At 36.7% G+C, this 13,713-nt stretch overlaps 1 protein-coding gene across 3 annotated transcripts; it reads left to right on the top strand.

Annotated features, from left to right (window-relative positions):
• Positions 1 to 366: 366 nt before the first annotated feature.
• LOC106053551 (uncharacterized) lies at positions 367 to 11,341 on the top strand. Of its 3 annotated transcripts, none has more exons than XR_008773856.1 (6): positions 367 to 523; positions 2,428 to 2,556; positions 4,980 to 5,128; positions 7,049 to 7,190; positions 8,475 to 8,573; positions 11,094 to 11,341. XR_008773856.1 is itself a non-coding variant. In XM_056005123.1 (6 exons), exons 1-6 carry the CDS (start codon positions 490 to 492, stop codon positions 11,254 to 11,256), a joined length of 720 nt encoding a protein of 239 aa, XP_055861098.1. In that variant the 5' UTR covers positions 367 to 489; the 3' UTR covers positions 11,257 to 11,341. The 3 variants fall into 3 exon arrangements, 2 of the variants coding, with proteins under 2 accessions (XP_055861098.1, XP_055861099.1); XM_056005123.1 differs by having other exon boundaries at positions 2,428 to 2,560; XM_056005124.1 differs by lacking the exon at positions 4,980 to 5,128.
• The last annotated feature ends 2,372 nt before the right edge of the window (positions 11,342 to 13,713 follow it).

The following is a 13,713-nucleotide window of genomic DNA, read 5'->3' as shown; positions in this document are numbered from 1 at the left end:
CCACAAAATGTATTAAAGAACATATCCTCTCCAGTGACTGCTATGTGGGAATTATAACATTGTGCTTATCATCGATCTCAAAGGAAATTTGTATCAAATTCGAGATCTAAATAGTTCTGTTTAAATTAAAGTTTACATTTTCTACTATTAGTTTTGGTTTGGTGTATCTGGTGAACATAATCGGGAAGTGTTAATACACTATTTTTATAAACATTTTAAAACTACCATATCTTTTTTTTTATTTTCTTTATTGGTATAGAATTATTTTTTTTTAGAAAGAGAGAAAATTTATGTGCGTAACCTTTTGGTATGCAAATCCCCTACGATATTTAGTTTGTGTTAGCTATGTCATCATGTTAGCACTAACCTTTGGGTTCGAGGCTATGTGTTCTAAATCTTATTTTGTTTACAAAGATGGGACTACAAATGCATTTCCTGAAATGGAACTCCCACACCAAAGACACATAAGACTTAAGAAGTAAAATTACTATGGACATATACTATTTCATAATTACAATTTCAGGTCTGGTGTTTAAGTATCTGTAATAAGTAATTTAAAAAAACAACAACTAAAATATTCGTGTCCTTGCACAATGATTGATCGAGTCTAGACTCTAGCATTACTTTACCCATGGGAATTAAGTCCATTTTAAATTTACAATTCCTGTTCTGCCGGTTGATATTTCTTATTGTTTAAAGCCAACTTGTGGCATGTGCTCTCCTCTGTTGTCTCGTTGGTCACCGGGTTGGTAGACTGCCCGCCGCCATCTCCCGCGGTCCTGCAAAAGTTTTTGTCTAGGATGTCATACATTTCAATGCTAAAGAAACACTTGAAGCACGTGAAACAGACAAAGCAATGATTATTTAATATTATGATATTATATCAATCCATTTTGTAAAACTTATTTCTCCCACTCAGTAACTTAAAAAAAACCAATACTTTTCAAAAGGCAGAATGGAAACTTTCTCCCAGATACCTTCCCCCCCCTCCAGTGTATCACAATAATAATTTGACCATAGCGCAATGAGTTTTTTATAAACATGAAAGTTTTGGTAAACAAAGACAATTCTGAACACCAATAGGGGAAGGGCGAACCCGTGACAAAATCACACACAATAGCACTCCTGACCAATAAGTGATCGATACTCCATAACTTTTTTAAATATAAACTTCAACACCCATTATAAAATGAGGTTATTGTAGTCCTAGTCAATCCTAATAGTAAAGATGGAAGTACAGGCGAAGAAACACAAATTGTACCATAAACCTTGGATAACGATCTGCAATACAGCACAGACCATCCATATGTAGAGACGGCTTGTAGTAGTCTCCTTTAGATAAATATAAAATGTCTTTCGTATTTGTTTGTATTTTGCTTGTTTACTTCTACTGCCGGATGTTTGAATCTAGAGAATCAGGCTCTTGAGGTCTCAAGGTGGCCCATCAAATGGTCACTTGACGTTTGTTTGAGAATGAATAGCCAGTTGGTCTCTTCTACGAATGTATAATATCCTATTAAAAGCTTGGGTAGACACAAAACAAGCAAAATAAAAAAAAATACTTAAAAAAAAAAAAAAAAAAAAAAAAAAAAAAAAGTTTATTTAATGAGAATAACCGCCCATTGCTGCCACACCACTCAATACTCAAATATTTATATCTCCTTTTCTAAATAAAACAATATGAATTGATTACCAAAACTAATTACTAATAGATTTATTTTGTGATTGTTACTTGCATTGTCATCGACAATTCATCATTGTGCAAAGTTTCAAAGTGATCTAAGAATGGGAAGTGGGAGAAATAACGTGTACAAGATTTGTACCAGACAGACAGAGTGAACTGATGTAAGTGAAAAGTCAACAAATCCTTAATTTTGTTTTTCAGAAAATAGCTTCTACCTTTGGTAATCTTGGCAGCAATATTGTTAACATTGTTGAAAGTCACTTAGGTAGTTAAAATGTGTCAAAGTGCAAAAGATGTTCTTGACTGGTTTTGGCAGAAGAAACTTGAGTTGAGATTTGCCTTACAACTAAAACCAGACTAGCCAATAAAAACGTTGTTTAAGAATCCGGTATGGTGTAAACTGTCATGGTAGCGACTACGTTCTGTCAGTTGTCAGGAATGTTCCGAGTACGAGCCCTTACATCCCCTGCCGCTTTGGACGCAATAATCTTCAAGTGAGAAGAATCGCCAAGTCAAGTTCTTTTTCAGTCCTAAAACGTTCATAAATTTTGCTTTCTCCTTATCAAACTACATTTCAAATGGAGACCTAGTCAATGATCTTTTCAAAAGGGCGCAATACCAAGAGCATGGTAAAAAAAAATTGAAGCACCTCTCCAAGTTACACTAGACATGGTTGAATACTTTGTGAATAAAATAATGAGTGCAAGTTCATAAAGATTTTTTTTTAAACTTTTTTGTTTTAGTCCTGGTCTGTTGCACTGTTGACGTGTTCTGTCAGAATTCCAACCTCGATCAATACTGCTTCAATAAGATACAACGTGGAAAGAGACCAGTCCTGACCAAAATGGGATTTTGGAACTTTATTCTCATTTGTAGGTAAATGTAGACATTAACTGCTCATAAAATCAACGGCTATAACCAGAAAAACATTTAAAAAAAAAAGACTTTTAAAGAAGTGTAATTGTATCAATTAGTTTGGATCAGTCATGTAATTAAATGTGTAATAGATCTAGACTAGCAACAATAAATCTGTGCGATTAGAAATATTTTTACCAATCAATTTTGTTAAGCGCAATTTCATGCTTTTAGTTTTCTGGCTATGCTATGATCCTATCACTTGTCTGGACCAGTTAAAGAGGAAAGGTTGGGGGAGAGAGACTATCTGTGTGAATGTTACCGTGATCGCTTTATGCATGGTGCGACATGAATTTGAGCTCAAGCCTCCTCAAGGGGATTAATTCAACTTATACCACCACATGTGTTAAGTAAAATTTCTTTCCCTTGCGCGATACCTAAATATAATTAATTACCGATAGTTAATTTACAAATAATGTTTTTTTTTATTGATTCTTGTTTTGTCAGGTACAAGAAATAATTGTGCAAATTTCAACTTGATCCGAGATTGGATGTGTAAAAAATAATGTGTACACATTTTGTACCAGACAGAATGAGTTGATATAAGCTTTGTACACATGTAATATTGGTTATCAAACTACTTTGAAGTCTTTTTTTTGCTATTCTAAAGTTATGCAGTAATCTTTCAATTGTTTACATTTTCATGTGTAAGATCTGGTTTATATTCACTAAGCAATGCAGTTAAGTAAGAGATAAAAAGAGGAGAAAGCGATACGGAGAAAGGTTGTGGTGATATAATTGGGAAAAAAAATAAAATAGAAAATAGGTGGGGTAGAGAATAACAACACCAAAGCTTATGTACGAGAAACACATAAAAAACACACAAACTCCCTAACAATCTCATGGTTACATCAGAAACACACACACTCCCTATCATTCTCATGGTTACATCAGAAACACACACACTCCCTATCAATCTCATGGTCACATCAGAAACACACACACTCCCTATCAATCTCATGGTTACATCAGAAACACACACACTCCCTATCATTCTCATGGTTACATCAGAAACACACACACACACTCTCCCTAACAATCTCATGGTTACATCAGAAACACACACACTCCCTATCAATCTCATGGTTACATCAGAAACACACACACTCCCTATCATTCTCATGGTTACATCAGAAACACACACACACACTCTCCCTAACAATCTCATGGTTACATCAGAAACACACACACACACTCTCCCTAACAATCTCATGGTTACATCAGAAACACACACACTCCCTATCATTCTCATGGTTACATCAGAAACACACACACTCCCTATCATTCTCATGGTTACATCAGAAACACACACACTCCCTAACAATCTCATGTTACATCAGAAAGGGCCAACACACACTCACTAACAATCTCATGGTTACATCAGAAACACACACACACTCACTAACAATCTCATGGTTACATCAGAAACACACACACACTCCCTAACAATCTCATGGTTACATCACAAAGGGCCCACACACAAACTCAATAACCATCTCATGGTTACATCAGAAACACACACACACTCCCTAACAATCTCATGGTTACATCAGAAAGGGCACACACACACACTCAATAACAATCTTATGGTTACATCAGAAACACACACACACACTCAATAACAATCTCATGGTTACATCAGAAAGGGCCCACACACACGCCCAAACAATCTCATGGTTACATCAGAAAGGGCCCACACACACACACACAATAACAATCTCATGGTTACATCAGAAAGGGCCGACACACACACTCAATAACAATCTCATGGTTACATTAGAAACACACACATACTCCCTACCAATCTCATGGTTACATCAGAAACACACACACACTCCCTAACAATCTCATGGTTACAACAGAAATGGCCGACACACACACTCAATAACAATCTCATGGTTACATCAGAAAGGGCGCACGCACACACTCTCTAACAATCTCATGGTTACATAAGAAACACATACACACTCCCTAACAATCTCATGGTTACATCAGAAACACACACACACTCCCTAACAATCTCATGGTTACAACAGAAATGGCCCACACACACACGCCCTAACAATCTCATGGTTACATCAGAAACACACACACACTCCCTAACAATCCCATGGTTACATCAGAAACACACACACACTCCCTAACAATCTCATGGTTACATCAGAAACACCCACTCACTGCCTAACAATCTCATGGTTACATCAGAAACACACACACACACTCCCTAACAATCTCATGGTTACATCAGAAACACACACACACACACACCTAACAATCTTCTCTCACGTTCTGCTTCTGGTTTTGAAATGAAAAGCACATCATGGATCATTATGTCCTAGAACTTATTCTCTGTTTCAAGATTTGTATTTTTTGTCACCAGCAACATTGAACAGTACAGCAATTGCCTTGTAGACACCAGAAGATCGAAGCCAAGTCAGGTCAAAATTCAAACCTACGAAGTAGATTTCCCTCCTGAATACGACGTGAAGAGAGCGGGCTTTCTCTTTTGTTCTTTTCACTTTCTGCAACGTAATCTTTTTTTTTTTTTATAACTATTTTTTATTTTTTCCAATGTAGATCCATATACACCTGTTACATTCACTGTAGATCCATATACACCTGTTACATTCACTGTAGATCCATATACACCTGTTACATTCACTGTAGATCCATATACACCTGTTACATTCACTGTAGATCCATATACACCTGTTACATTCACTGTAGATCCATATACACCTGTTACATTCACTGTAGATCCATATACACCTGTTACATTCACTGTAGATCCATATACACCTGTTACATTCACTGTAGATCCATATACACCTATTACATTCTTGTTTGTTGTATATAAATAATCATCAATGCACATTCTAGTTTTCACACATGTGTACATCAAATTTCAAATGTACAATCAAAACAAAAACAAACCAAAAGTATTGTAGCATCCGCATAAATTAATTTAAAAAAAAAGACTAGAGTATAACCTTATAAAGACAGTGAAACCAATACCATATACCAAGTTACTCGACCAGAGTGTTAATACAAAACTGGACAACTAAATTGAAATGTGATATTATGAATGTGTCATATTCTGTAAACTGCTTAGATATTAGCCTCATTTCTAAATGACATGAATGTTTCATTTTGCATTCTAAATCGACTGACACCAGAAAGACAACAAAAACTACTATCTGCTCAACTGGAAATAGAGAAAACGAACAAAACATTGTTAATTCTAGAATTTATGAAATTAAATTATTGTTTTTTTATAAACGTGACTTTGTCTTGTATACAAAGAGCCTGCATTCCCCTTTAACTCTAGACCAAATAAAACATTGTCTGATACTAAACGAAAACGCTAATGAAGCTTAATCCTAACAGGCTAAGTAAATACTACTGAACAAAATGAAGAGTTCCGTCTAAACTCTAAACATGGAAAATAATTACGGGGAGAAAGAGTTAATCAAACTAATCTTTGTCAAAATATAATGTATCTCTTGAGTACATTCTTCAGTTTGAGTACACCTAACAGATTACAAGTTACATAAGTTCTCATTTCCTTTCAAATTTTGGGAATATAAGAAACTGGGACGAATTGGAAAGTCTGACCATCTTTTTTCTTATCCCAGATAATGTTAGTATTTGTTATTACCTTGATGACTACTGCACAAGACAAACGCCACCATCCCGTTCACGAGAATTACGTCCTGAAATAGGTGACTTGGGTTCTTTAAGACAAGAACTTGATGCTAGAGAAATGTGTTTGTTCATGAAACTATTAGTTAGTGCTGTGACACGCAAACAAGCAAAATTTTTTTTTCAAGTCAAAAGAAAACAAAGCTTATCTAAGGGGAAGAACTCCGCAGTTACGACTATATATCTCTATAATGTACAAGTTATTTTCCGTATTCAATAACAAACAACAAAATAATTAATTACCAATAATTAAATAGCTAATTGGTCCCTTCTGTGTATACTGAAGGATTAATTTCCCTTTTCGTTATTCAACAAAATAATTAATTGCCAGTAATTGATTGACTAATTGGTTAATTTTTATTGATTAATGTCTTGTCTATGCCAATGAATAATTGTGCAAAGTTTCAACTTGATCCGAGAATGGGAAGTGGGAGAAATAACGTGTACAAACTTTTCACCAGACAGACAGACAGAGTCTCTGTAAAAAAAAAAGATCTCCATGTGTTGGGGTAACTCAATGATTCTCATTGGATGTTGTGTTTGTTTTCTTTTGTTCTTGTGCTTTCGATTGGAAAAAAATATCTAGGTTATTATTACACATGTCTAGTAAGGATCGATAGAGCAGTCAAAAGTCAAAGTCTATTTCTAAGTCTTTGTCTAAGTTTTTGGCTTAGTCTTTAAAACTGAAAGTTCTATCACTCTAAACAAGCTTAGGCCTGGTGTGATACCAAAGTTTCACTTTGACAGGTCCTGAAGATTACATGCCTGATGAGAAGCAGTTGAGCAGCTGTGAGAGGTCTATATCTTACAGCCAATGTCTAACCAAGGCTACAACGAAATACAGCAACAACATGAAGTTTAGGGACACAACCTTCAACTCCTCTTGTAGGTGAGTGACTTGTGTCTTGTGACATCTAGTGCGTTTGACATCGAATGTAATATCCAGTGTGTGTGACATCGAATGTGACATCCTGTATGTGTGACATTGAATGTGGCATCTAGTGCGTGTGACATCGAATGTGATATCCATTGTGTGTGACATCGAATGTGACATCCGGTGCGTGTGACATCGAATGTTACCTCTAGTGCGTGTGACATCGAATGTGACATCTAGTGCGTGTGACATCGAATGTGACATCCGGTGCGTGTAACAGCAAATGTGACATCCGGTGCGTGTAACAGCAAATGTGACATCCGGTGCGTTTGACATCGAATGTAACATCCAGTGTGTGTGACATCGAACGTGACATCCTGTGTGTATGACATTGAATGTGACATCTAGTGCGTGTGACATCGAATGTTACATCTAGTGCGTGTGACAAAGAATTTGATATTTAATGTTACAATTTCTGTCTTTCTTTATTAGTATTAATTATCTCTCTATGAAAAACAAAGACAATTACAAGTAAACTTTGTCACTGATCTAAAAGTTTCAAAATATTCTTCTGTTTTGGACTATAGACCTACTTTTATATAAAAACATTGCTGAACAACACTAAATGTAATTTTGTACACCTGATATGAATTATCCTCCATGTATAAAATAGAAGTCTTTCAAGTCAGGTTTACGTCGTCAAGTTCTTTTATGAACAGTCCAAGTAATGATTTCTGTGTAAATCGGGGGTACAAAATGGTCATTCACGTCTTTTTATTTATTCCACTCTTTATTGAATAAAAACATTTGAGTTTAATGCGGGAATTCCCGTTATAACACCTTTTTCAAAATAAATAGCCGTTAGCCAAATTGAATTTTAAGATTATTATTTTTTTAATTACAAGGGTCAAAACAGAGTTTTCCTGTATCGCCGATTAGGTAGCCTGAGTGTGTTCCTAAGGAAATAAACTATCACCTTTTTTTAGGAAAATTATAACTTGTAACTTCAAATGAGTCGTCAACTCAGTTCCCACATTTTTTAAGAGTTTACAAGCTGAAAGGAGGAATTGTGATATGTTTGGATTCGATTCAATTATTTCATATGAAAGAAAATATTTCAAAGTTCTTAGGTAAAACGGATGGTTCATGTTAATACATGAAAACACTAGGTCACAACTAAACTTAGTGCTAACGATTCAGTGATTCTTAAATTTAGGCTCGAGATACCAAAGTTTCAAGTTGTATAGATATATTGTTGTTTTTCTTTTCCCATTCTTGGATGTGAATGACGCACTACAGAGCTATGCTGGAGTACTCCAACTGCTTAAAAGAAGCTTACGTGAAATGTAATTCCACATATGAATATTTGTTTGATTATTACTACGCCAGAATTGGATCGTAAGTATCGTGGTTTGATGTAGTACAGCAAAAGTTAATTAATTAAGCAACACCACCAGTGGTGTCAGTGAGAGAGGGAATCCCGTGTGGACTGCACACAGTGACATCAAAGAGGGGGGGACTACCAAGTGAAAAAAACGCATTTTTTGCAAAAAAAAAACAGACAACTATTTAATAAAATGAGTGACTGTAGATAGATACCTAAACCTGCGTCTAATTGTTTAATAAATCGATCTAGTTCAGCGTTCTCCAACTTCGAGGCGTACCCCCATATCTGTTGATGTGTATTTGCATTTTAGTTATAAATCCATAATTAAGTGAATAGTAGTTCGTTTGTATTTGATTATATTTTTTTTTCCTTCAGAAAAGGGAAAGGGGTGACGGGGGTGACACCCTGAACTAAATGACACCGATGCTAGTGACGCAACTAAATACCAATATATGTCATATCGTTTACTAAACGTAGAGGTTTTCGTGGAAAGGTCAAACCGACATCCCTAATTATTTCCTGTCAGCAGCTGTCCTTGTAAGACTCTAAAGAGAGAGGCCGGTCCATTCTTTCCTGTCAGCAGCTGTCCTTCGCAGACTCTAAAGAGAGAGGCCGGTCCATTCTTTCCTGTCAGCAGCTGTCCTTCGCAGACTCTAAAGAGAGAGGCCGGTCCATTCTTTCCTGTCAGCAGCTGTCCTTGTCAGACTCTAAAGAGAGAGGCCGGTCCATTCTTTCCTGTCAGCAGCTGTCCTTCGCAGACTCTAAAGAGAGAGGCCGGTCCATTCTTTCCTGTCAACAGCTGTCCTTGTCAGACTCTAAAGAGAGAGGCCGGTCCATTCTTTCCTGTCAGCAGCTGTCCTTCGCAGACTCTAAAGAGAGAGGCCGGTCCATTCTTTCCTGTCAGCAGCTGTCCTTGTCAGACTCTAAAGAGACAGGCCGGTCCATTCTTTCCTGTCAGCAGCTGTCCTTTGCAGACTCTAAAGAGAGAGGCCGGTCCATTCTTTCCTGTCAGCAGCTGTTCTTGTCAGACTCTAAAGAGACAGGCCGGTCCATTCTTTCTTGTCAGCAGCTGTTCTTGTCAGACTCTAAAGAGACAGGCCGGTCCATTCTTTCCTGTCAGCAGCTGTCCTTCGCAGACTCTAAAGAGAGAGGCCGGTCCATTCTTTCCTGTCAGCAGCTGTTCTTGTCAGACTCTAAAGAGAGAGGCCGGTCCATTCTTTCCTGTCAGCAGCTGTCCTTGTCAGACTCTAAAGAGACAGGCCGGTCCATTCTTTCCTGTCAGCAGCTGTCCTTCGCAGACTCTAAAGAGAGAGGCCGGTCCATTCTTTCCTGTCAGCAGCTGTCCTTCGCAGACTCTAAAGAGAGAGGCCGGTCCATTCTTTTTCGTTGATCTGTAAAGTTTTTCTTTGCTTGACCTTTCTTCATACTACCTCCATTGTACCTTGAGATGAGTGTCTTACCACAGAACTGAACCAGCTCAACTTTCATCTCTTCACAGTATAGAAGAGTTCCTTTTAGCCTGGCTGCCACGGTATTCTTATGTGATATGTAATATGTTTAAATAGATTCTAGTATTAATCTTTCAGTACATATCAAGCATTTGTAAGATTTAGACAAGGTACAGTCAGTAGTCAGTGAGTATTTGCGATAAAAAATACAAGGGTTCAATGAGTGAGTCAATGTTTGTGACCAGATTTTTCAAAAGCGTTCAGCCAGTAAGTCAGTGTTTGTGATTACAGTGTTTTTCAGGTGGGTTTTGTCGCTTAGGTAGGGTATGATATTATAGTCCCGTATCCCCAGCCTCAACAGAGTAACACAAGAACCTAAAGGTAATAGCATGTAAATTACAAACATTGAATAACAGTTATTCAACTGAACAGTTAGTGAATAACAACAGTTGTCAGAAGGAACAGTATTTAATTATACTTAATTGTAATTTTCATATTTACATATACATCAATATCATTGAAGTTAGCATTTAATTAATAATTAGTCTAGTATCACACCAGCAAGTTTCCATAACACACCTTCACGCTCACACTCCATCTCGGCGCCCAACAGAACCTCAACTCTCTACACCTCAACACCGATAGTTACTACACAACTCCAAGGGCGGAAGGACGACACACTTTCCCATAGCCCAAAGCCTAACACCCTGAAACGAAAAGAAAACCTAGATCTAGCGATGCCGCTACAAGAAAGAACTTTTCAATAGCGACACCCGTACCGAAAGATCAGCTTACTTAATAGAACTATGTACTTACGTACCCTTACAAGGGGGAACCCAAAAAAAACAGCTACCTAGCTCACAAAAGAGGCTCTCTCTCTCTTTTGCGGGAACTAAGGATGACGTAAACACACACACAATATTCTAGACAACAAAACACACTTAAAAGAAACTACTTCCTATACGCTAAAACACCAATATTAAATGCAAAGAAAACTTCACGCACGCACGACAGTGTTTACTTGATCTAATCTACTCCCTCTCTAAGCATGTATTACTATATATCTATATTCTTCCTCCCCAGTGACTGCCTGATATCACAAAATGTATTTAACTCTATAGTGGTCGTAGAAAAATGTAACGGCAATGAGTTAAGAAGAGCTAATTCAGACGTGAGTGTTTTCGAACAGAACTCCTGGCTCTACTTACTTCCCATGTTGACTTACTGGCTAAATCAATGTCAATGAGTTTACTTTCTTCACGTCTATAAGTGTAGATAATTAAATGGACCAAACCAAATCAAATCTCTGTAATAAAAATAAAAACTATCGGTTTTTGTGTGTGTTTTTTTGTTTTGTATTTTCTATATTCAGATAATTAATTAATCATTATTACATTTTTGTTCGACGAAACTTAACAGCATGAATTTAAAAAAATGCAATTTAAAATCCTGTTCACCTTTACTAATTGTGGTTAAAAGGCAACTTGTGGACTTCTTCGGAGCCTAAAAACAGAGCCAAGATAGAGAGCTAGTATAAGTAATACATCTTCAGCGCATGACTGTATCAAACATTTCAATTAAAACTATGTTATACCAAAATTATGTTCTAAATTGTAATATAAATAATACAAAACAAAAACAATGTTTAATTGTCACTCTACGTCTATAGAAGTAGAATGTAGATGTGACCATCCAGTGTCACTCTACGTCTATAGAAGTAGAATGTAGATGTGACCATTCAGTGTCACTCTACGTCTATAGAAGTAGAATGTAGATGTGACCATCCAGTGTCACTCTACGTCTATAGAAGTAGAATGTAGATGTGACCATCCAGTGTCACTCTACATCTATAGAAGTAGAATGTAGATGTGACCATCCAGTGTCACTCTACGTCTATAGAAGTAGAATGTAGATGTGACCATCCAGTGTCACTCTACGTCTATAGAAGTAGAATGTAGATGTGACCATCCAGAGATTAGACAGAATCATAGTACTTTTAAATAAATAAATTAAAGTATAGATGGCTATTAATACTTGAGATTGGAATAAAGTCAATTACTATTAGATTTTTTTTTGAAATATAATCACTAGATATAAAAACTTCTGAAAGTAGAAAGCAGGCTCAAAGATTCAAATCAATGAAATACAAATGTATAGTAACACTATGATGTGCTCACTGAAGTTGTCTATAGCACTGAGGACGAGTAAACACAAATAAAAACACAAAGAACACTTCATTTCAAGAGACAAGCCGCTAGCCAACTTGAAATATTTTTCTGAATAATTTTTTTTGTGTGGGGAAAAACAGGAGAAAATAAGACTATGTTCTTGTGTCACTATGTGCAGACAGACTATGTTCTTGTGTCCCTATGTGCAGACAGACTATGTTCTTGTGTCACTATGTGCAGACAGACTATGTTCTTGTGTCACTATGTGCAGACAGACTATGTTCTTGTTTCACTAAGTAAAGACAGACTATGTTCTTGTGTCCCTATGTGCAGACAGACTATGTTCTTGTGTCACTATGTGCAGACAGACTATGTTCTTGTGTCACTGTGTGCAGACAGAATATGTTCTTGTGTCACTATGTGCAGACAGACTATGTTCTTGTGTCCCTTCAGACAGAATGTGTTCTTGTGTCCCTGTGTGCAGACAGACTATGTTCTTGTGTCCATATGTGCAGACATACTATGTTCTTGTGTCCCTATGTGCAGACAGACTATGTTCTTGTGTCACTATGTGCAGACAGACTATGTTCTTGTGTCCCTATGTGCAGACAGACTATGTTCTTGTGTCACTAAGTAAAGACAGACTATGTTCTTGTGTCACTAAGTAAAGACAGACTATGTTCTTGTGTCACTAAGTAAAGACAGACTATGTTCTTGTGTCACTATGTGCAGACAGACTATGTTCTTGTGTCACTATGTGCAGACAGACTATGTTCTTGTGTCACTAAGTAAAGACAGACTATGTTCTTGTGTCACTAAGTAAAGACAGACTATGTTCTTGTGTCACTAAGTAAAGACAGAATATGTTCTTGTGTCACTATGTGCAGACAGACTATGTTCTTGTGTCCCTATGAGCAGACAGACTATGTTCTTGTGTCACTAAGTAAAGACAGACTATGTTCTTGTGTCACTAAGTAAAGACAGACTATGTTCTTGTGTCACTAAGTAAAGACAGACTATGTTCTTGTGTCACTAAGTAAAGACAGACTATGTTCTTGTGTCACTAAGTAAAGACAGAATATGTTCTTGTATCACTATGTGCAGACAGACTATGTTCTTGTATCACTTGGCCTAAGTGTATAGATGAGGGGGATTCTGTTGAATTGTTGAGTGTTATTAAGAAATATTCGCTATACCCACTTAGTAAGCAAATATTAATGTTACTTAAACTAATATAAGGTTCTACTGGATATTGAACAAAAAAAATCTTTTCTTTTTTGTGACAGATTTTAAAATGTTATTTATCACACGACTAGAATTCTGACTGATAACACAATAGACTGCCCAAATTAGAAAGTATGTCACGCACGACTGCCCATTCAGTCCAGCAGACGATATGTTTTCAATGTCTTCACCAGTTGTTTTAGTGTCAACAAATAAACCAAGACAAGATCCAGAATCCAAGCTGTTTCTATAAATGTCCTTATACAAGACGAGAGGCTGCGCTATGGTTGAAAGCTCCTAATATAGAGCAT

Source organism: Biomphalaria glabrata, chromosome 12, assembly GCF_947242115.1.
Source record: "Biomphalaria glabrata chromosome 12, xgBioGlab47.1, whole genome shotgun sequence".
Lineage (NCBI taxonomy): Eukaryota > Metazoa > Mollusca > Gastropoda > Planorbidae > Biomphalaria > Biomphalaria glabrata.
The sequence above is the reverse complement of the archived record's forward strand: the minus strand, read 5'-3'. Positions and strand labels throughout refer to the sequence as shown.